This window comes from Mauremys reevesii, linkage group 10 (assembly GCF_016161935.1).
Source record: "Mauremys reevesii isolate NIE-2019 linkage group 10, ASM1616193v1, whole genome shotgun sequence".
In the NCBI taxonomy this organism is placed as follows: Eukaryota; Metazoa; Chordata; order Testudines; family Geoemydidae; genus Mauremys; species Mauremys reevesii.
The window spans coordinates 70,700,574-70,723,586 of record NC_052632.1 but is presented as its reverse complement, the minus strand read 5'-3'; the positions used below and the strand labels follow the sequence as shown (position 1 = coordinate 70,723,586).

The 23,013-nt window shown below is 39.6% G+C and overlaps 1 protein-coding gene and 2 long non-coding RNA genes across 6 annotated transcripts in view; 1 reads left to right on the top strand and 2 right to left on the bottom strand.

Annotated features, from left to right (window-relative positions):
* LOC120373670 overlaps positions 1-933 on the bottom strand; it is an 87,859-nt gene extending 86,926 nt beyond the window's left edge. For both annotated transcript variants that reach the window (XR_005585641.1, XR_005585639.1), the window contains exon 1: positions 684-933. This is a non-coding gene — a long non-coding RNA (uncharacterized LOC120373670). The remainder of the gene's footprint in view (positions 1-683) is intronic.
* Positions 934-5,573: 4,640 nt separating this feature from the next.
* Positions 5,574-23,013, top strand: part of BAIAP2L1 (BAR/IMD domain containing adaptor protein 2 like 1) — a 66,277-nt gene continuing 48,837 nt past the window's right edge. For 2 of the 3 annotated variants that reach the window (XM_039492168.1, XM_039492167.1), the window contains exons 1-2: positions 5,574-5,771; positions 18,309-18,384. In XM_039492168.1, the coding sequence (XP_039348102.1) occupies positions 5,589-5,771; positions 18,309-18,384 (259 nt within the window). In that variant the 5' untranslated portion in view covers positions 5,574-5,588. Of the gene's footprint in view, positions 5,772-5,894; positions 6,192-18,308; positions 18,385-23,013 lie in introns of those variants that run through there. The other variant, XM_039492169.1, reaches the window with a different exon arrangement.
* Positions 12,258-23,013, bottom strand: part of LOC120373557 — a 31,761-nt gene continuing 21,005 nt past the window's right edge. Inside the window, exons 2-4 of the long non-coding RNA XR_005585583.1 lie at positions 19,112-19,252; positions 18,256-18,353; positions 12,258-13,047 (exon numbers count right to left, since the gene is read on the bottom strand). This is a non-coding gene — a long non-coding RNA (uncharacterized LOC120373557). The remainder of the gene's footprint in view (positions 13,048-18,255; positions 18,354-19,111; positions 19,253-23,013) is intronic.

Here is a 23,013-nt window from a genome sequence, read left to right as displayed (position 1 = left end):
GACTCATTACGTTCAGTGAGTCCTACAAAAAGTGTATTTACTTTTCATTTAACAGCAGTTTGAACATAATAAGTTTCATTGTTTCTCTGTACAGCCAGTAGAGGAGAAACTACCTGAAATGATCCTTGTAAGCATGAACAGAGATGGAGAAAACCTTTTTAAGATTTTTTTTTTAAATTCAAAATATATTGTTCAAAAGGTTGGAAAGAGAACCTTTTTGTAAACTAATCAATATTTAAAACAATGAGGTTGAGAAAGTCCCTTTAAAGTCTAGATTGGAAAATGTTATTCTGGTTGTAGACTTTGAATATCACTTCATATTACAAATTAAAGTGCTGTGTACATTTTTTTCTTAATTAAGCTAAACGCCTGCTAATGACCATAGGGAATGAAATAAGCCACAGCTGGCTCTGCCATGCATATGCCATTACTGCTTAAGAGTAATTTGTGTAATTACTAACAGTTGTGTTTATCTGTGTAAAACATGTTGAAGATTTAATGATGAGCTGAAATGAATGGATCACAATATGCTTAAATAGTTTTTAAAGGTATATTTGTCAATGAGATGTAGGACATTTTCAAAAAATGTAAGTATTAAATTCAATTATTTTTTAGGAATTCCATATATTTGCTTAATAGGATAAATTCTATTTTTTTTCATAGACATGAATTCTAACACTTACCTCTTATACATAAAATGTGACAAGCTGACAATTCTCAACGAAGCTTTCACAATTGCTGCTCAAGCTATACCTGTTCTGTGGATACAGTATTTCAGTAGCAAGTCTGTTCAAATTTAAAATTTCCATGGGAACATCTCTAAATTTATTTAAAATAATGCAAAGAGGGATTGGCCTTGTGAGGGGACTGAACATCCCAATTCATTTTGGTTCAGTCCTTTGGTCCCAATTCTACAGTTGGATCTGTGTGGGTGTCCTCTTTGCCCACATTGAACCCACCAGAGATTCTGGACTATAGTTTGCATTTATCAGAGACTAGGAACATTATGGAGGAGACTTCATTTAAACAAATTAAAATGTCTCTTAGATATCTTTCAAATAATGTGATGGGCTTCCCCTCCTCCCTTAGCTGTGTTGCAGGTGGGTGTAATTTAAAAAAGAGGCTGAAGGTACAAGATTGAAATGAAGTGTTCTTTTGGTTAGTGATGCCACCTGTCCTCATCTCTAGAGTAGGCAGGCACCTGTGTTAGAGCTCCACCTGCATTAAGCGTTGTTGGATTTTTAAGACAATGAGGAGTAGCTTCTTCCCTTCTAATACCTCTGATGTAACTGTATAGTAAAACATATTGTAACAAGTATATTAATGATATAACACAAAGATTCTGAATACTGCATTTCAGCAAAACAAAGTTTTCAAAAAGTCTTCTGATACCCATAGCTCAAAGTCAATGAGAGTCATGTGTGCTCCAAACATCTAAAAATTAGACCCAAGATGTGTGTGGAGTTGCTAGATCAAAAATTGCAGCACCCAAAATCAGAGGCCACTTCTGAAAAATGTTCCCTAAATCAGTGGCTCTCAACCTTTCTAGACAACTGTACCCCTTTCAGGAGTCTGATGTGTCTTGCTTACAAATCAGACATAAAAATACAAAAGTGTCACAGCACACTCTTACTGAAAAATTGCTTACTTTCTCATTTTTACCACATTTAATTATAAAATCAATCAATTGGAATATAATAAATATTTACTTACATTTCAGTGTATAGTATATAGAGCAGTATAAACAAGTCATTATCTGTGTGACATTTTAGTTTGTACTGGCTTTACTAGTGCTTTTTATATAGCCTCTTGTAAAACTAGGCAAATATCTCGATGAGTTGATGTACCCCCCAGAAGACCTCTGTGTACTCCAGGTTGAGAACCACTACCCTAAATAAACAAAGATATGGGACAGAATGTTCAACACAGTATAATGTATTTTGATATTTGTACATAGGCAACAGAGCACAAAGCAAAATTTAGTCGTTAAGAGCTCACACCTGCAATGCAATGAGCATTCTGCTTGATTTGCCAAAACCCTTAAGCACATGTCTAATTTTAAATCCCATGGGACTACTCAGGTGCTTAAATTTAAGAGCATGCTTAAGTAACTTACTGAAGGAGACTTATTTCACCAATTCTGATCTCACTCATTCTAGTTCAAATCAGGAATAACCCAATTAAGTCAATGGAGTTACAAATGATGGGAAACCAGTATGAGATCAAAGGCTCTATATCTTTATAATAAAAGATCAAAATACAGAATTTTGTACTATAATAAAACTTTGATGTCAAGTTCAGCTGATACTGTTATTGCTATCAGGAGCCTTCTGTGTGAATGTGGGACTTTCTGACCCAGCAATGTTTGGGAATTTGTAAATATTTGCAATTAGACCATACTTCCACATTTCAAGTAAGGGTTTTTACGTTGTTTGCTAAAACACAATTATGGTAAACTAAATATGAACAATACTACCAATTGCAGGGAAGTAGATATTTTAAAACCTTTGATAACAGAAGAAAAGGTATATTGTAAACTTTTCCAAATGCTGCATATACAAATAATGGTAACAAGATTTGAAGTAGTAATATTCACCACCATGAAAAACAAAATTCCATAAAAGAAATAGAAAATATTTTTCTGCATTTGCCATTTTTATTTTAACATCTAATGTCAACATGTACACACATCACATTTTTTTCTAATAAAAAGGTTACATTTCAACGTATTGATTCTGTAAATTACTATGCCTTCGACAAAGATTCCAAGACATTAGAGGAAACATTTTTAGTGTCTCTATCTTTGAAGTGTAAGTCAGACTTGCAAAATTTAACTTTCAGTATATTTTCTATTTTTGTCTGTTTCAACTATTTATTTTCATTCTTTCATTATGTTGTACAATTATTTGATGGACCCCCCCGCCGGCAAAGACCGGGAGCGAAGAAGCTCCTGCGCCCGGCCCCGCAAGAGTTTTCCGCGCCCCCTGGAGCGAGTGAGGGACCCTGCTCAAGGGGCCCCGAAAAACTCTCGTGGGGCCCCTGTGGGGCTCGGGGCCTGGGGCAAATTGCCCCTCTTGCCCCCCCCCTCTGGGCGGCCCTGCTAGATAGCAATGCCTTCTTCATCCTCCAGTGAATTTAATGAGGTTGTGCTGAGAATCATAAAATTTTAAAATCCCATACTGAATGTAAACATATATAAATTAATTAATGTTACTATTATAATACAGCCATTCTAAATCCCTCCTACAGGGTTTTTTTTGGGGGGGGGAGGGAATACTTCATGTCTTAAGTTGTTGTGTAGTGTGGCTGTATGTTATTGCTGTCTATCACCCTAAGGGTACATCTACACTGCAGCCCTAGCTGTGATTTGCAGCTAGATGTACTTTTGCTAGCTATAATCTGCTAGCTTGCTAAAAACAGACATGAGTTTGGGCTTCAACAAGGGCTGCAGAAGTCTGCTTGCTTGATCCTCCCTGGTATTTGCTCATTTGTGCAACCAATGCTGAAGCCCACATCTGCCCATCCTCACTTCTATTTTTAGCAAGTTGGCTAGATTACAGCTAGTATGGGTATATTTACATGACCTGCAAATCATATCTGCTGCTGGAGTGTAGATGTAACCTAAAAGTGGTTGCACTTGAGTAGTACGTGAAGTAAACCCTGCGAGCCAGATTCTGTCAGTGGTGTAAAGAGGCCTTAAATGTAAATGAGAGTCAGGACCTACATGTACAGCTAATTTATATATCAGGGCTCTCTCATGCTATGATTCTAATTAGATGCAGACTCACTTTGACTGTAGAGAGCCTCCTGGAGCTCCACAGTGTACAAGGATAGTGGAATCACTGCTACACTCTTTTAGGGGTACAGTATATTTCCTCCCACGCACGTACCAGTTCCAATGGCTGATGCAATATGAGGAAAGGGAACCAGGGCCTCAATTCCATCTCCTTTGCGGTGACTTGCACCCCCTGGCTGCTGTGCCAGGATGCAAGGTGGGGGCTTTCTCTGCACCCTTTCATCTGTGCACCTGCTTTGAACACACATGGAACAATTAGGTAGAATGTGATTCTCCAGTTGCAAAGCATTTTGAAATCCAGCAGGCTGAAAGATGTTATAAAAAGGTATAGAAATAAATGGTCTGATTCGTCACCCTTATTCACACAAATAGCCCCATTAGGTTACTTTAATTGAACTTCTTGTACATACTGCTTGTACCACTCAGTGTGAGTAAAGGTTGCAGAATTGGACCCAAAATTATTAAGAACAGTTATCAGGACTGTACTGTAAACTGTATGTTCCAGAAATGCTATCAATACAATAAATTCCAGAGGCTTGAGAAGACTTTGCTTGGAAGGGTGGGAAATGCCCCATAAACCTGCCTCTGTGCCTGCCATGTCAGTTGTATTCATGATAATGCTCTCACAGCTCACTGTTTCCCAGCAGGAAGAATTAAAGGCATGAACACCTTGAGAACAATTTGTTTTCCAACTCCTGAAACCTGATAACAGTCTCCTCCCACATCAGAGTCCATTTGCCTTTCTGTTCTAAGTCCAATTCTTGTTGTTTGCCTCTTGTGATCTCACCACAGCAACAAGGTGGCATGAAAAACAAGGAGACAATACCGATGGGGAAGCCCAACATTTAAAGAGAATGAGATGGGAAAAAATTAACAAGTTTTTCTTAATTAAAACAAGCTGTTAAGCTTGAAAACAAACTCTTTCTAATTCAGAACATCATTTTTAGAAAGTCATTTTTAGGAAGAGAGGCTTGTAATGAGACTGAGTCTGCAGTCTAGGCTATAGAAGGGTCTGAGCAAGTTTCAGGGACATGAAAATCACTCTTGAGACCAATGAGCCCCACCACCCCCAATTCATAGTTTTAAATGTCCAAGGCCATGGGGTTTATGTCACTTTTCTTGTGAGGGAGTTTACATTGCTCTATCAGGAAGATTTTCCTGGTACTGCCCTAATGTGAATTTCATCTCACAACTTCCAATTACTGTTTATGATTCTAATATTCTTCTCCATCCTTGATGTTTACACACTGTAAATATCTGTAGACTGTTCCAACCCTTCTTCCCTCAAGTTAGCCCTCGAAAAACCTCATTTGTGGAGAGTGAGGCGTAGCTGTTTCAAGAAGAAATGTGCCTAAAGTGGACGCCAGTGTCTTAATCCCATCCACTCTGCAGAAAGCTTCTGAAATAAACCCCCAACCCTCTCACTCCTTTCTGTTTTGAAAAAGCTCCCTTTATTGCTGCCAGACCTGAGCCCTTTTCCTTAGCTATGGGGGGAGGAGGGTATCATGTACCATTGCAGTCTTTGCGCAGCCCTAAACTTAACTCAGGTCGCAGGGACATGGGGGTGGTCCTGTTGGTAAGGCAGGGGACTCAGAAGATCTGGGTTTAAAGCCAGGCCTGGGTGACTATGGGCAAGCAACTCACCCTCTTTGTGCCTCAATACCGCAGTTGGGGGCGGGGGGTATAACCCTTCCCTACCTCCCAAGTGTTGTGAGGATAAGTCCATTAACCTTCCTGAGGTGCTCAAATACTGCAGTGACAGGGCACGTAGCCGCACCCAGCCAGAAGGCCCATGGCACCACCTCTTGACGTGTTGTGTGTGTCCCCCGAGGGGAGCGCGCCTGGCAGAGCTGTTCGTAGCCCTTCGCTGGGGTGGTGCCACGTCGTGCCCTGGGGAGCCTTGGCCCCGTCACCGCGCCACAGAGCAGCTCGAAGCTCCCCGGGGCCGAGCATGAGCGGACGGGCTGCTGCTCAGGTGAGAGAGCGGAGCCGCCTGCCCTACCTGCCCCCCGCTCCCGTGAGGCCTCGCCCAGCCCGGCCAGCGGGCCCTGCCGCGTCACCGGCCCCACCTCGCAGGCTCCGCCCCGGGAGCGCTGCGGGGCTGGGCTGGCTGGTTCCACAAGTTTGACAGTTTGGGGGAAGGTGGCAGCGGAGCCGCGTCTGCCGGGACTTTTCTGGGCGGCGGCCGGACAGGGAGCGGGGCCCCCGAGTGAGGGCAGCGGAGCAGCTCCTCGAGGAGAAAGTTTTTCCCGCCGGCCCCCTCGGCCTCTCTGCCGGGTTCTTCGGAGCCGCCGCCGCCCCCTTCTCTCCTGGCTGAGGCGCTGCCGCCGTGTCCGGGGCCACAATGTCTCGGGATCCCGAAGAGGTGAACAAGCTGACAGAGAGCACCTACAGGGTGAGTAGGGCCGGGCCGGGCCGGGTCGGCCCGCGGCGCGGCGAAAGGGGGCGCTTAGGGAGTCAGCGACATAACCCAGTCCAAGGGGCAGTCCCCTCCCAGGGCAGCTGGGGCACCCCTGCGTGGGCACACACGCGCCCCTCCTGCCTCGGGGGGAGCTGGGGCACCCCTGCGTGGGCACACACGCGCCCCTCCTGCCTCGGGGGGAGCTGGGGCACCCCTGCGTGGGCACACACGCGCCCCTCCTGCCTCGGGGGGAGCTGGGGCACCCCTGCGTGGGCACACACGCGCCCCTCCTGCCTCGGGGGGAGCTGGGGCACCCCTGCGTGGGCACACACGCGCCCCTCCCGCCTCGGGGGGAGCTGGGGCACCCCTGCGTGGGCACACACGCGCCCCTCCCGCCTCGGGGGGAGCTGGGGCACCCCTGCGTGGGGCACACACGCGCCCCTCCCGCCTCGGGGGGAGCTGGGGCACCCCTGCGTGGGCACACACGCGCCTCCCGCCTCGGGGAGCTGGGGCACCCCTGCGTGGGGCACACACGCGCCCCTCCTCCCTCAGGGGGAGCTGGGGCACCCCTGCGTGGGCACACACGCACCCCTCCTGCCTCGGGGAGAGCTGGGGCACCCCTGCGTGGGCACACACGCGCCCCTCCTGCCTCGGGGGAGAGGGCAGCCGGCACAGTAAAGGTCACCCTTCAGAAACACATGTCAATATAAAGTTGACTGGTTCTCAATCAGGGGTATGCTTACCCATAGGGGTACATAGAAGTCTTCCAGGGGATACATCTACTCATTTAGATATTTGCCTAGCTTTACAACAGACTACATAAAAAGCACTAGCGGAGTCAGTTACAAACTAAAATTGCATACAAGCAATGATGGGTTTATACTGCAGTATATACTATACACTGAAATGTGAGTACAATATTTATATTCCAATCAATTTATTTTGTAATTCTATGGTAAAAATGACAAAGTAAGCAATTTTTCAGTGATAGTGTGCTGCAGCACTTTTGTATTTTTGTGTCTGATTTGGTAAGCAAGTAGTTTTTTAAGTGAAGTGAAACTTAGAGGTACACTGTACACAAGACAAATCAGACTCCTGAAAGGGGTACAGTAGTCTCAAAAGGTTGAGAGCCACTGATGTATAGCATACTTGCATTATTCTTCCTTTCTAAACAATATAGGAGAACTCGGCATACCCAGGATAATGATAATGTAGTCCTCTTATATACTACTCCCAAACTGTCAGGGTCTTTTACCTTGATCAGGCTACTACTAAGCAAGTTTTCGCCATGATATGTTTACACATGCCCCACTACAGAAGAATGTATGGGGGGGGGAGGGATAAATAGAACAAAAAAATTCAAAAAACTTTTATGGTATCATTAAGGATATTAGTTTAACTGCTTGTAGTTTCACGTGGAAAACAGTATAGCATTAATTAAAATATTTTGGGCCATGAGTGTTCACTTTTTTTCAACTAAGCTTATGACTCTTGCATTGTTTTGGGTTTTGCTTTTGTTTTTTAGTGATAAATCCATGAAAAGTTAATGTTCGTGGGGTATACATATCCCAATATGACAACTGTTAACCAAATTTATGGCAAGTCTGTTTGTATGTATGCTTATGCCCATAACACTCTATTGCAATATAATCCACAATGCGTTAAAGCTCTTTTGCCCTAAAGAGTTCAAGATTTATTTTTTCTTTAGCAGAATCAATAACTTTAAATTACCAGTAATTCATATAGCCCGTTTTGATAATAGAGTATTTTACTGCTGGTGTTTTATGAACAGTGATTCTCACTCCGGGCTGGAGCCTAAAAAGTTTAAGCACTTGAGTAAAGTTATTGGCATGTGCCCCAGTCTGGCAATCAGATTCACACGGGTCCACTCATGCGGTGATCTGAGCCCCAGCCAGGCTACAAATCAGCAGAGGGATCCGTCTTTGTGGATCTGATTTCATAAATGGGGACATGCTTAACTGTACGTCTGAATGCTGATTAGTTATGTATAAGTTCATGTATGGGGTGTGACATTTTTCTTTAAAATTTTAAAAATTTTAACTTGCATCATAAGTATATGCTAAAGCTTGTAATAAATCAACATCTATAGGATACAAAATCCATTTTGTGAAAATATGTACATGCAGCCACAAATCAGCCTCATGTAGAAGTATATGAACTATGAGTGACAGTCCAATTCTAATAATTAAAAAAAATCACACACACCTATGTTTTGCTAGTTGCAGAATGTTTTGTTTCTCTACATTAGCTGTGCATACTTATTTTGAAACTCAGTCTTCTCCAAACTCAACAACTACCTATATTAAAAGTGTTTATACTTACAATTTTTGCATGTGTCTATTTAAACACACTGAATTTAATCATACTAAGTCAAATCCTGTAATCCTTACTCATGAAAAACTCTCTTTAAAAATCAGAGTTTTGGCTGAGAGAGGAGTGCAATCTTTGGCCTATAATCTTAGTTTTGCATACTATCTTTTACCAGACAAAGGGTTCAGACTTGCAAAAAACACTTGTGAATCAAGTTACATATGTGCATTTGGAGCTTTGAGGCCAAATGAAGGATTTCTAGTCTTTTTCATACAAGATAATACATAATAATAATAATTAATAATGACATTGTCACGGTATGTTTTCATAAAACAAAATTTTAAAAATTGACTGTTTATAATCCCTCAAACTGTTTCTGTAAGGTTCCCCCCCCCATTTGTTTTGTTACTCTCACACTGACCCTACAACCTTTTATTTTTGCAATTAGTCCAGTTGTGTTGGCATCATGTTGTGTTTTCTGTTTGATCACTAGGGGCAGGAGTGCTGGAACAATTTGTATAGTAGGGGTGCTGGGACCTATTGTACCAAGCTGTAAACCCTGTTTATGATGGAAACCACTTCAAGCCAGGCAGGGGGTGCTACTGGGCCCCCCAGCAGCCCTAGTTCCAGCACCTATGACTAGGGGGCTTAAAATACCAAATTTGGGCAAAATTACCATTGACTTTATTGGAAGGAAGATCTGGTTCTTTGTGTATAAATAAAAGCTCTCTGCTCTACACTCTATCTCTAATATTTGTGACATCACAGTTACCAATACAGGCCCTAAATCAGCAAACCCTTTACTCACACAAGTGTGCCTGAATAAGTTTGCAGGAGGAAGCTCTGAAAGTTAATTGTAATGTTACAAATGCTGGATTGTGACAAGATTACAGGAACTGAGAAATGGTGGGACATTTACTCACACACATTTTCCTGAGTAAGTTTGCAGGAGGAAGCTCTGAAAGTTAATTGTAATGTTACAAATGCTGGATTGTGACAAGATTACAGGAACTGAGAAATGGTGGGACATAGGGCTTGCAGGACCAGTGATAAGCTTTCATCCTAAAAAAAATCATAGCTTGAAGGGGAACTGAAAGATATTGGAAAAGAAAAAGAAAATTAAATGTTCTCTTGCTTGTCTGTTTTCCACCTTGCCTCCCTTGTAGTGTATTAATAGTACTATCCATGCTATTGGATGCCCTTTCAATACATATTTACTTACTCTGTATGAAGTTCTTACACATATTTACACAAATAATCAGATTGGCTAAAAGATGAGTTGACAAGGTAGACTGTAAATTCATGTTTCTTTGGGGTATCATTTGTGTGTTAATTTAGCAATATAAAAAGAAAAAAGTGAACATCCCAAAACTAATCAACATTGTTATTACACAGCCACCCTAAAGCCACAAGTCAACAAAAGCAAAGAATTTCAGAGTTAAGATTGACACTTAATCTTGCCCTCTTATTCTTTAGGTATTAGATAGCTTTTAAGTATATGATACAGTGGCACATGCAGGATGAAACTTGAGGGTGTGGAAGATCATGATTTAAAGGCAGCCACAACATTCCTCATAGCACACAACCCTAATAATTTACTGGAGTGATGTTGCACCTATGAATCAGGAGGCTCTGCAGTGAGAGTAGATATTTTATGACCCCAGGTAGACTGCTAGGCCATTCACTTGTTGGAAGGCTCTACAGCCAATGTGACTTCATGCTAGCAGCAGTATAGAGAAAAACTGCCAGTCAATCATGTGATTGCATACTATGCAAAATGATAACCAAAATGATAACCATTGAACTAGAAAGCTATAATTCCATTTCTATGTTCTAGTGACTGCACAAGACTCTCATGCTGTGCTCTTGTGGCTTATGAGGTTTCCAGAACTCTTAATGGGGTGATAGCCCTTATAGTTCAATGGTGTTTGTTATTAAACCTAGATTTTAAACTGTATATAACTATCCTGAACGCTATAGCAATCGTTCTAAGTGCATATTTAGACAGTTTTTAAAATATCCTCTTTACTCTAGGAAGTGTTAGGTTCTTCTGGTAATGTATGGAATTATTAAATAATACTTTCTTGGTAGACAATAATGGTTTCTCATGTAAATATGTAATTATATATGCATAGTTAAGAATCTTGACAATAGTTATTTTAAATTCCTTAAAAGAAAAAGGGACCAGTGATAGGGCCGGCTCCAGGCACCAGCGCAGCAAGCAGGGGCGGCAAAAACGCTGGAGCTGGCCCTGACCCAGTGATTAGATTATGGACTGCCTGCCACATTCATTTTAAAAACAAATTAAAATCAATTTAAGAACCTTAAATGTGTTTCATCAAAACAATTGTCTTGTACTACTGAAATCTAAAGTAAATTTATTTTAAAAATTTGTTTAAAAATATAAAAAGACACTCCTAGGTTGAGATCTGGAGTGCCAAGAGCTAAATTCCACCTAAGTGTAAAATATGATTCTGTATTGACCACAGTAGAGTTGTGCCAACTTAATGCTTCATTTGGACCTAGATTTCATCCTGGGTCATATGTTCATAACCTCCTGAAAAAGAGTTTATATTTGAAACATACTGATGGATGATGCTATAATGTGTTTCTCCTTTAAATAGTAAATGTTTGGCAAGCTGACTGATGATCAGTCATAAGATATCACCTGGTTTGAAAACACTTGGATCTTAATTTTTTCACTTTGTTAATCTTGTTTTACACCACTGTAATTCTGTTGATTACTGTGGAATTACACCAGTATAAAATGGGTTTAGGACTTGATTCTGCACCCATTGGCATCAGTGGTAAAGCTCCCATTGCCTTAAATGGAACAGGATGAGACTCTTAATGAAGAGGAGAATGAGGCCCTAATTTTATTTATTATAGAGATGTAGTATGATCATGCAAAAAAAATGTTTTAGGCACAGTACAATATGATTTGTTTTATGTATGTTTATATCTGACTCCTATTTGAGTCAATTAAAGAAATCTCAAGGGGATTTCCAAACAAACATAAAATTGTTATATTACAGGATTCTTCTAAATGTAATTTGCAGTTGTTTTAAAATATGAAATAGCACATGTAATCAGTCCAATATAAACTTTTAATTAATAACTACTGAGGTATGTCTCAGTCTTGCTATGACTAAATATCTAACACTAATAATATGAATAGTAAGGTTTATGCACAAACACATATGCTGTATATTTAGTAATCTATCAATTTTTTTTGGTTAAAATGTCAGCAGGATGTAAACCTGAAGCTACAGGGACTCTGGGTATTGTTTAGCTGTGTTCATACCTGCTGAGCTATTGTTTTGCATAGGTGTATCTCAAAATAAAAAGCAAAGCTGAGCATTTACAGGAAAGAACTCCTACAATGGGTCTCATTTGTTTTGAAGGTTAAAACTGTTTATAATAGTAGCAGGAATTGAGGAACACGCACGCGTGCATGTGTGTTTTATATTACAGAGAGAGAGAGAGAACGAGAACGAACGAACATGCGGACATGCAAGGTTCGTTCCTTTTTAATTCTGGAGAGTGCTAAGCACATTCAACTCCCATTAACTTCAAATAGGAGTTGAAGGCACCCAGCAGTGGACTCTAGTACAACTCCATATAATTGTTTCATGAATGACCACAGTATATTTCTCTCAAAGTCTTTCATGGCAGGTCATTTTGCCTTTTTATTGTATTTTGCATAAAAAGACGTTTCCTGATGTCTGTTTTGAATAGGTGTTTCCTCTTAATTTCCATTTATCCTAAAGATCAGAAAGCTGTATGAGCTGATTATATGCCTATTGTTCTCTTCTAGTTAAGTATTTTTATGAATAGATAAGAGGCACTGTGGTACCAGAGCATAGGGCACTGGACTAACATGTAGGTGACTTGGGTTTTGTCACTTCATTTGCTTCCTTTCCCATCCTTTGTGCTTGTTGCACACTCACTGGCCCATGGAGCAATCACTAAAAGATCTATAGTGCGTATTAATGTAGTACTCTTTGCATGTGAAATGTAGTCCCATTTCATTGGGGGACTTTTAGTGCATGCCAGAGGGTCCACATAAGCCAGTTAGTTTGTGACACACTAGTGCATGTTAGAATTTACACTCCCGCTGGTGAAAACTAAGGCCACATCTACACTACAAACATATTGATATAACTACGTTGCTCAGGGGTGTGAAAAATCCATACCCCGAGCGATGTAGTTATACTGACCTAACCCCTGGTCTAGACAGCACTGTGTCAGCAGGACAGCTTCTCCCGTCGACATAACTACTGCCTCTCATAGAGGTGGATTAACTGTACCAACAGGAGAAGCGCTCCCATCGGCATAGTAGTCCCTTCATTAAAGCACTACAGCGGCACAGTACATGAAGACAAGCCCTAAGGCATTGTGTGGTCTTGTCTATTTGGATGATGCTCTTCAAGGCAGGGACCATTTCTTTTGTTTGTTTGTTTGTTTGTATAATGCTTCAAACAATGGGTTCCTGGTTCAGCTGGGACCTCTAGACACACTGTTGTAATACAAAGAATTAATATTAAAAGTTTTCGTGGGTTATTGTTTCTTTCAATAAATTATAAATAGCAGATGTTATAAAACACTGGGATGTTATATATAAAAAAAAGCATGTTCTGCCAATTATTTTTTAAATCCAGTGTTTTATCCCTGGGTGACTTTTCTACTACTTCAACAAAAATAAAGCAATCACTTTTTAAAAATATGAAATATCTCAGCAATGTGTAAAATACTAATACTTGTCAGAACATTTGGGCCTGATCCTGAGAAATGCTGAGCACCTGCAGCTCCCATCAACTTCAAAGATGACTCCAAGATAAAGCCATTTTCTTTTTGAAAAATATTCTGCATTTTTATGGGACTTTTTGGGGATGGGGCAAGAAGTGTCATTACTTTACAAATCAAGTTGCATAAACAGGTCAGACTTCTGCTTGTCTTAAGGTTATTTTCATAAAATGATAGGATTCATCCTGCTTTTCTCTACTGCTGAACAGAAGAAAACCCTGTTTAATAAATTCAGTTGCTTTTTTTTTTCCAGAGATTGTCTGAAGGGTGGATTTTAATAATCTTGGAGTCGGAAATTTTAAAAATAAAAATGCATAATTTTCTATCAGATAACAAACTTAAGTGGACTTTGTTTCCTTCCCCCCAAACTGTCAAAGTAATGCTGAACATTCCCACCGACCATCCCCTTTGACAAAAGCCTGAGGAAAATAGATGAGCTTTGCACTGTTCCATGAATGTCAATTAACTACAGCCAGTGCATTGAATAAGACAAGCAAATTCCAGAGCATAGGACCTTCCACAGGGAATGTTCTGTCTCCATCCCTCAAGCATTAAAATCTAGAGACTAGCTGGGGCACTTCTGCTAACAGTCAACGGCTGTGGCAGTGCAAAGGCTTCCAGCCACATCTGGGTCTATTAGAGAAAAGATCCATGAGTTGTGTCTCATTAATGCAGGCCAAATTTTCTAGCTTTCCCCATAACCTCATATACACCATGAGCAGAAAAGGTGATATAGCGGAACTCTTCTTGAGAACGCTCTATACTTAAGTGGACTTACTCTATCATAATCTTGTCTATACTTGCCAGTGTCTGCAGAGAGTCAACAAAATCTAATGGTAAGTGGTACTGAAATCTACTTATGGATGGGAAGAAAATACTTTGGCCCTGGACTTCTGTCTGTTTCTAGGAGGAGATGAACAAGGAAGCTAGTACAGTCTTTGTCTACCCAGTTTGAAAGCCAAATTGAAAGGTATCAAAGAAGTATAAGGACTAATGGCACTGCGGTTGCAGGCCACAAACTTTTCAGTACCATTATACAGAAGTGGAAGGTCAGAGTCGTGGCAATAACTGGGAGCTTTATCAGTGCTAAAAGTAGGTTTCATGATCATGTCTCTAGCAACCGCTTGCTCGAGGGAAGCGCTTACATTGCCCACTCAAAGTGAGGCATTGGTAATCAACATTTCCCTACTATGTTTTCCTAGCAATGAGAGTACCTGGGCCAAGTCTGTATGTTAAAGAGAAAAATAAATGTATTCAGTGGCTCATGTATGTGCGTACATGTGTGCATCTTTGTTAAATAAAATACTGCATTACTGGAGAGAGAAATTTCAGAAGATATCCATTTAAGTCTTGCTGGTTCTGATATCAAGATGTCGAATTCCTGATGGATGGAGTCTAATTCTGTAAGAAAAATGCTTTCAAGTGTGTGAACAGAAACATGCTATAATTCTTTTAGTATTACAAAACAGACTTGTCTGACAGGGCTTTAGTATTACATTAGTCACTGCCATACATTTGTATACACATCCTTAAGATGCTATATTGCAGTGTGCCTTCAGTGAGAGCTGTGCATGAATAAGCACTGCAGTATCTAAACCCTATAATTTTCTCATTCCAACAAAATATAAACAGTCACATATTTTAAATATTAGTAGAATCTGTGACTACTAAATGTATAAAGGAGTGAGATTGAAAGTGTTCTACTCACTGTTACAACACACACAAGATTATAACAACAATATAGGGGGAAAAGTTTTTTTTCCCCCCCTCTCTTCCCAGTTTTGACAACCTTGCATGTATCAATCACTTTCATTGTTTCTCATGTGCAGTCATCTAGTTTCTTCTGTCCTCTGTATGGGTTTTTTTTTTTTTAGAAAAAGGAAAATAGGACCATAAAAAAACAACAAAAACACGCGTGAGGTGGTACTTGAAACCAATTTTAACTCATTCTTCACTTTATAAATTGACTAGGTTTCATTGTGGATTGATGCTTTGTAAAAAAAAGGCTTATTTTTTTCTTTATGGTGTCTGAATAGCCTTAATATGACAATTTTGTTTTTTTTCTTCCCAATTTTTTTTAAATTTTAAAATGTTCTTATCACATTCTCTTGGTCTATGCATGTACTAAATAGACATACATTTGCCAGCATATTACCAGTACGGCACGCAAAAGATTAAGACTTTTTCATTGTTGTCTGTTCTTTCTGTTTAACAGAAGGTGTTTATTTTGAACACCTTGATTTTCAAAGTACATTTATTTGACTGATATCTAAAAAGATGCCAGTGCTTCAGGTCAAACTCCTTTGTTCAATTACTATGAGTTTTCAGATATGTAATGATCCTTGTTTGTTTCTAGTGGTTTGTAATGTAGCACTATCAGATTTGTAGATTTACTTTGCAGATTTCCGAGTTTATTAGAAGGTCTTTTTTTCTAGGGTCTCTCAGAACCTGTAACACTTTTACAAAAATAAGTCTCTATTCTTTTTGTATTTGATGTACCATTACAGAAATGTGTCATAAAATGGAAAGGTTGCTTTTAAACAAAAAATAATGGACTTGCAGAACAATTTTCAGTAACATATAGAATCATAGATTATTAGGTTTGGAAGGGACCTCAGGAGATCATCTAGTCCAACCCCCTGCTAAAAGCAGGACCAATCCCCAAATGGCCCCCTCAAGGATTGAACTCACAACCCTGGATTTAGCAGGCCAATGTGTATAAATTGATGTCAAAAGGCATCGTTAATAGAATGTATTTGTTCCCAGTATAAGACTCTCCCCTTCTAGCTGCTGGGTTTCCTATACAAGCCATCGCAGAGGAAAAAAAAAATTAAAAAGATGGGAGATTTTTAAAAAAAACTGTTCAATTTAAAGTTGATAGTGCAGAACTAATATAAAATTATATTGTATTTCACTCCATTTCATTTTCCTTCACATGTGATAGCATTGGTTTGTCATAAGTGCTTGTAGAGTGCTTGAGGTAATTTGAAATTATAAACATTGCAAAATCTCAGTGATTCACAAAAATTAGCATATTATATATATATATACACACAATATATAAATAATATTCATATTCAAATAAAAGAATATGTTGTGAAGATTAATTGCCTAGTATTTGTGAATATCAAGAGGAAATTCCTTTAAAAATACATGTATGGGGAATTGTATTTGACATACAAGGGGAAAACAGAGTCATAATATTGAAACTATTTAGCTTAAAATGACCATTAATGTGATAAATATAGCCAGTCCTGTGTTGTAAACAAGACTTATGCCTGAGCAAACATCGGTGGAAGTTTAGCATGAGTAAGGAATGCAAGATCAACCCACTCCTCTTTTGCTTCTTTACCTTTTCTTTTCAAACATAAATGGGATAACTATCTGACTTACAGCTAAACCACAACCACATAGATCCATTGGACTACCGTTCAAGCAACCTACCAAGTAGCTAAACACCAGACCCAACTTTTTCAAAAGTAATTAGTAATATTGGGTGCATCCATTTTATTACCCAATTTGAGACACCTTTAAAGGACCAGATTTTCCAAGGATGGATGTTCTGAAAAAAAATCAGACCTCTTCAAGATGTCTCAGCTTTTGGCACCGAAAAAAATCAATGGGCACTTTTGAATATCTTGGTCTGAAGGAAAATGCTTCTGTTCTCCTTCCACTTTTCAACAAGGGAGGCATTTCTAAAATTTGGAGTGTTTAAAACTGGATCTCAATGAATGGTTACTTTTTTCTAAATTGGACCAGTGCTGCTATTTTCCTGAATTGTGAATGACAGTTTCACAATCTCTGCCACTTCACCTGTTATAGAATTTGGTGGTTATGAAGGCAAACATACTATGTGTTTTTGGATTTCTAGTCTTAGTTGCTCCAGCCAAAATAATTGTAACAATGTTCAAAAGCAGCTGTAGTCGGTTTTTTGTTGTTTTTGTTTTGTGTTGAAGGAAGCCAGTAATTCTCATTTTACTTTTGGTGGAAGTACTATCGCTCAAATTGGGCTGACACCATACAATACATTGAGCTTTCAAATTGAATGTGTGAACTACTCTTTCAAAATGCCATGCTGTGACTCACCAAAAAAACCAAAACACAAACCTTTCAGTAGGGCCATCACTGTATTGTTTTTGATTGGAAGGTATTAAGTCATCTCCAAGTCACCTGTCCAGTCAGAAAACTCAAAAGTATTCTTTTTTGAAGGAATATCCAAATTCTGAATATTAACCAATAGTCTTTGTCTTAAAGTATTTAGGTAATAGTGGAGAAAAGGGATTTCCCTTCTCTCCTGCTTCTCCTTTTGTCCCTCATTAAAGAAGGATCTCTGTAAACTTTAGTCTTGAATATATGAGCACTCTTACCAAAGTTAGAGGAAAGATCAGATTCATATGAGTCTATCTCTGTTTTAAGTGAGCACAAATCCATTGAAATTGGAAGTGTTGCACTGCTTAGGCAGAGGTTAATTTTGCACTGATATCCTAATCTTGGATGCCTAGCATCCAAAAAAAAAAAAATTCACTTTGGAGGTCAAACATCCACAATAGCAGATTTTTCAATATGTGCCTTGCATCTGAGATTAAAATCTGGACCTGTATGTCTACACTGCAATTAAAAACCCACAACTGGCCTGCATCAGCTGTCTTGGGCTCACAGGGCCAGGGATGCTGTTTAATTGCAGTGTAGATGTTCAGGCTCTGGCTGGCGCCCAAATTCTGTGACGCTCTTCTCTCTCAGGATTCCAGAGTTCGAACTCCAGCCCAAGCCTGAATGTCTACACTGCAGTTGAACAGTCCCCTAACCCAAGTCCCACAAGCTCAAGTCAGCTGACACGGGCCAGCCACCGGTTTTTAATTGCAATGTAGACAAGTGCTGGCTTATGCTGTAGCAACTCAAATCAGCTTTTTCATGTACTTACTGCGTGCACTGAGTTTTCTTTGTTATAATGTGGCTTTTTTTTCTGATCATCAGAATGTTATGGAACAGTTCAATCCTGGGCTACGGAATGTAATAAACCTGGGGAAAAATTATGAAAAAGCTGTTAATGGTAAGTCTAATTTTTAAATTCAATTATAAATGTAATTTTTTATTTAAATGTATATGCCATTTTAAGATATTAGAAGCTATACATGTCTAAATTCAATTTTGTGTGTTAAATCATAATTTCTATTAATTAGGTTTGGGATTTTTTCTTTCAATCAGTGAAAATAAGATTTTAGCTGCAGTGTTTGCATCCCAAACATTTTACCATAGTGCTACTGCATGAAAAATAAAGTGAAACTGACTAACCAAGTTTCATTGTCCAAGCTTAGTGGAATGTAAAAATAATATCAAGGTTAAAAAAAATTAGATGTTTTAATATCTTAAGTGTCTTTAGAAATGCATGGAAAACCACCTGTTCCTGCCAACTCTTACTCACATAAGTATTCATTACCCATGCAAATAGCTCCATGAGTTCAGTGGGACTACTTGCATGAGTAAGGTTTGCAGGATTGGACTAGATTTAAAAAAAAAAAAAATTAGTGTCACTTTTTAAATCTAGTAAAACTGAAATAAGTGAATGTGTCCTCAGACCCAATCTCAAGCTTTTTCTCATGTGATATAGTGCCATTAAAGTCGATAGGTATATTTGTATAAGAATTGATTTACAAGAGTGGGCTCTTGACCCCCAGAGTTTGCTTAGAGGGACCCCTTGTGGTTTGCTCCACTTTTTTTACGTAGACCTATGGAACAATTTGATATTAGAGAGATGTGGACCCCCTAAATAATATTACCTGATTCAAGAGGCTGAAGGTGTCTATTGCTTGTCATTCTCCTTTGTCACAGTCCTAGACTTCATGAACATGTCAACGGTAATGTATTTATCTTCAACTAAAGAGCCATTGGGATCTCTCTTAACTCTCAAACTCCAGTGCCTATTTTGCAAAACAGTAAATTACAGTAAGGAAAATTGACTTGTAACAAAAATGTCTGTTTAGATTCAATTAACTAATGCTTTATATCGGTTATGCAGTTTATAGAATGAAGTCAGTACCATATATGACAACAATACTTAAACATTTTGAAAAGGTTTTCATACTTGCTATTTTGATTCATTGTGTATTGCTCATTAATACTTTGAAAATGCAGCTCAAACTTCTTATTGCTGCCAAATTCTACTGTGTCCATTTTAACAAAATATGTGTTTGTAACAGTGGTATAAAATGTACTTGGTCTGTACAGCAGCACTGGAGAAGTACATTGCTGTTATGTACTGTGTACCAGAAAATGTGTTCTTAAGAGCAGATTGATGTACCGGGTCTTGTATGTATGCTCAATTTAATATGAATGAATGTTTTGATTACAGCAGCTGATGAGCAACTAGCACATTATGGGAGCCAACAATAGAGATCTGATATAATTGTTGTTTTATGTAAACTGTAAATGGTTTAAGTGGAGCTGTAACAAGGAGTAAATATTCTGTTCCCAAGAGGTAAAATGTATCATGACTTCTCACATAAATCAGAATTAAACGGACAAACAGTAAAACTTTAAATCTGACACAGAACGTTTCATTACCGTTTTTGTAGATACAGTGGGGTTACATATATCTCCCTTTTCTGAACTATAAGATACCAGTCATTAAACAGGTGAAGAGATTATATAGTATGTTTTCCCATTAAAAACAACCCAGCATAGAAAACTTACTTTTTAAAAGGAGCATTAAATAATTTAGATTGCATATATTGGAATACAATTTAACAAAAGGCAAACTCCTGCTCACATACTCAGTCGGCTCCAAATCATTCAATCATATCTGGTGAAAGTGGTGGAGAAATTTTAAAAGTTATTGCTCGAAATTAGAATTGTGGCTTCCAGCCTGAGAGAATATTGGATTTAGATCAGAGCACCATACTGATCTCTTGGACTTCTGTATCCTATAGTCCAGTCAGTGAGGCTAATTTGGCAGCATCTATTCAGAAAGTTTGAATACTAAACCCCTGTGAAAGATGGCTTAGAAAGGAGTGAGAGACTGCAGGGACCTGGAACATGGTGAGAAGTTTCTCATTTTCATGCAAGAAGAAGGAAGTTTTTGCCTCAGGCTACTTCTGTAGCCCATGCCCTTGGGATGATTGATGATCCAGTGCAGAGGTGGGCAAACTACGGCCCGCGGGCCACATCCGGCCTGTGGAACTGTTTTGCCCGGCCCCTGAGCTCCTGGCCTGGGAAGCTAGCCCCGGCTCCTCCCCCATTGTTCCCTCTCCCCCGCAGCCTCAGCTCACTTGCTCTGCTGCTGGCGCATTGCTCTGGGTGGCAGGGCTGTGAGCGCCTGGGCCAGCACAGCTGCAGAGCCCGGCCTGATTCGGTCTCTGTGCTGCATGGTGGCGGTGGAGGCGTGGCCCGGCTCCAGCTTGGCGGCGTGGCTGTAGCGCTGCCAGCCACCAGTGCTCCAGACAGCGTGGTAAGGTGGGCACAGAAACCCGATGCAACCCTCAGGCCAAAAAGTTTGCCCACCTCTGATCCAGTGCCTCACTAGTCCATGTGGTGAAAAGAAGTTGAATCTATAGCTGGTCAGAACTTTAGCAGAGGTTGCAATGTGTCCGGTTGACTCAAATCTAGCCCTCAGGATAGCTTTGCTTACCTGGAAAGCCATAAATAAAGATACTGGTAATGAGGCAAGAAAATTGGCTCAGACCCAGACTGTGAAGAGTACTGATCAACTCCATCAAGAGTTGGAAAGTAATGAGCATTACCCGTCAAAAAATTGAGTTGTAGTGTAGGGGAGTGAGACCAGGAACTGAAGGGGGGCCTGTAACCCCTTTGGGGCTTGACTCAAGGACAACTAGCCAATGTAAGTATGACATGATGTACTATGGGATAGGCAATGACCTCACTTTTGGTTAGGGTTACCATCCCTCCAGGATTGTCCTGGAATATCCAGGAATTAAAGATTAATCTTTAATTAAATATCATGTGATATGACAAAATCTCCAGGAATACGTCTAACCAAAATTGGCAACCCTCCCTTTGACAGTAAAACTATAATTGGCTGGCTGGCTCACTGCCCTGTGTCTTCTCCCTGGTGTCCCCAACAAGAGTATTCTGAGGTCAGAGGAGATGGCCTGCTTGGATTGTACTTGGGGAATGAAAAGCTTACTACAACAAAAAGATAAAAGGAAGAAGACTGTCTCCTTCAAAAACAAACTACTACTCAAAGCATATGCGTCATTTCCACTTGCAAGAATATCTGACCAATTCTTGCTTCAGTGTTCAATCCAGCAAAACTGGTCCTACCATTTAAATTAAATGCCCATATTAACATGGAAATCATTAACAGGAAATAATCGAAACCGCTGTGACTTTAATATATTATTATGCTCAATGTTTCCTGAAAAACCTGAACTCAGTTATGTTGTATCCAGCCAATATGCAGTAAAAGTAGACAAAACATTGTCTTAAAATCAACTTACAACTTCATCAGGTCTTCTCAGAGAACAGGATTTCTTTCTTGTATATTAGGTCAGTCCTTGTGTCTTACAGCAATCAGAGTTTTCCAGCTTTGCCTCTTAAATTTCTATAATGCCTGTTGCCTAACAAGTGTGATCATGTCAAACATGCAGAATGCATTTTGTTTTGGAGTTGTGAATTCACTGACCAAGAAAAGGTGAGAAATGTTAATTGACAGAACTTACTAAATATCAATAACAGCCCTCTAGCTGAATTGAAATGGTCTGAGTCCAGCTTTACTGCACCATAAGTACTGCGAGCCTGGAAGAATTTATAGTATATGCTCACTTTCAGGTTGCTGTTACATCCTGATATGCTTTGTCCTAGGAATCTAAATTTCCCACAGCAAGTTGCGTAGGAGAGGAGTTTTCAAAGAGCTTGCCTTGTTTAGACTAGCAAATGAAGGATGAGAGGGAATATGATTGCCCTTTATAAATACATAATGGGGGTAAAAATCAAGATAGGAGAAGACCAAATTAAGCTAAAGGACAATTACGGCACAAGAACACGTGTAAGAACCAGCCATAAATAAATTTAGACTGGAAATTGGAAGAAATATTTCTTCCTATCAGAGAAGTGAGGTTCTTGAACAGGCTTCTAATAGGACTGGTGGGTAAAACAAACTGATTAGTTTTAAAATGAAGCATGATAAGTTTGTGAACAGAATTATGTGATGGAGTTGCCTGCAATAGCAGGGGACTGGACTTGGGACTGGTAGAGACCTCCTGGATCGTCATATGCCTATGTAGGAGAATTTATCTATGAAAATAGAACAAAGAAAGAAAGTCATTGAGACATCTAGAGTTAGTAATGGGACAGTGTTGTAATCATATAGATGTTCAAACAGGCTATCATTCGACACATTCTTCCATAGGATACCATAGATTTGTAGTGTTGCCTGTTTTTAAAAAGGACCTAATTAGCGGCTGATAGCTGTTGGGTAACCTTTATAATATCAATTGATAGTCTCAGTCTAGTTTCAAGTGAACCTTGGCTCAAAGTAGATTCTGTGTGTTCATGAGTAAAATAAGATCTAAACACAGAGAGATGTAGCTATTTTTTTGGAGACTGAAACTAATTCTCTGAATGACAAAATCCTTGATTGTCAAATTGTACTCAGACAATACTCCATACAAATCTTCCTCAGATCTGTCCAAGGAAGTGGAAATATTAACTTGAAATGTTGGTA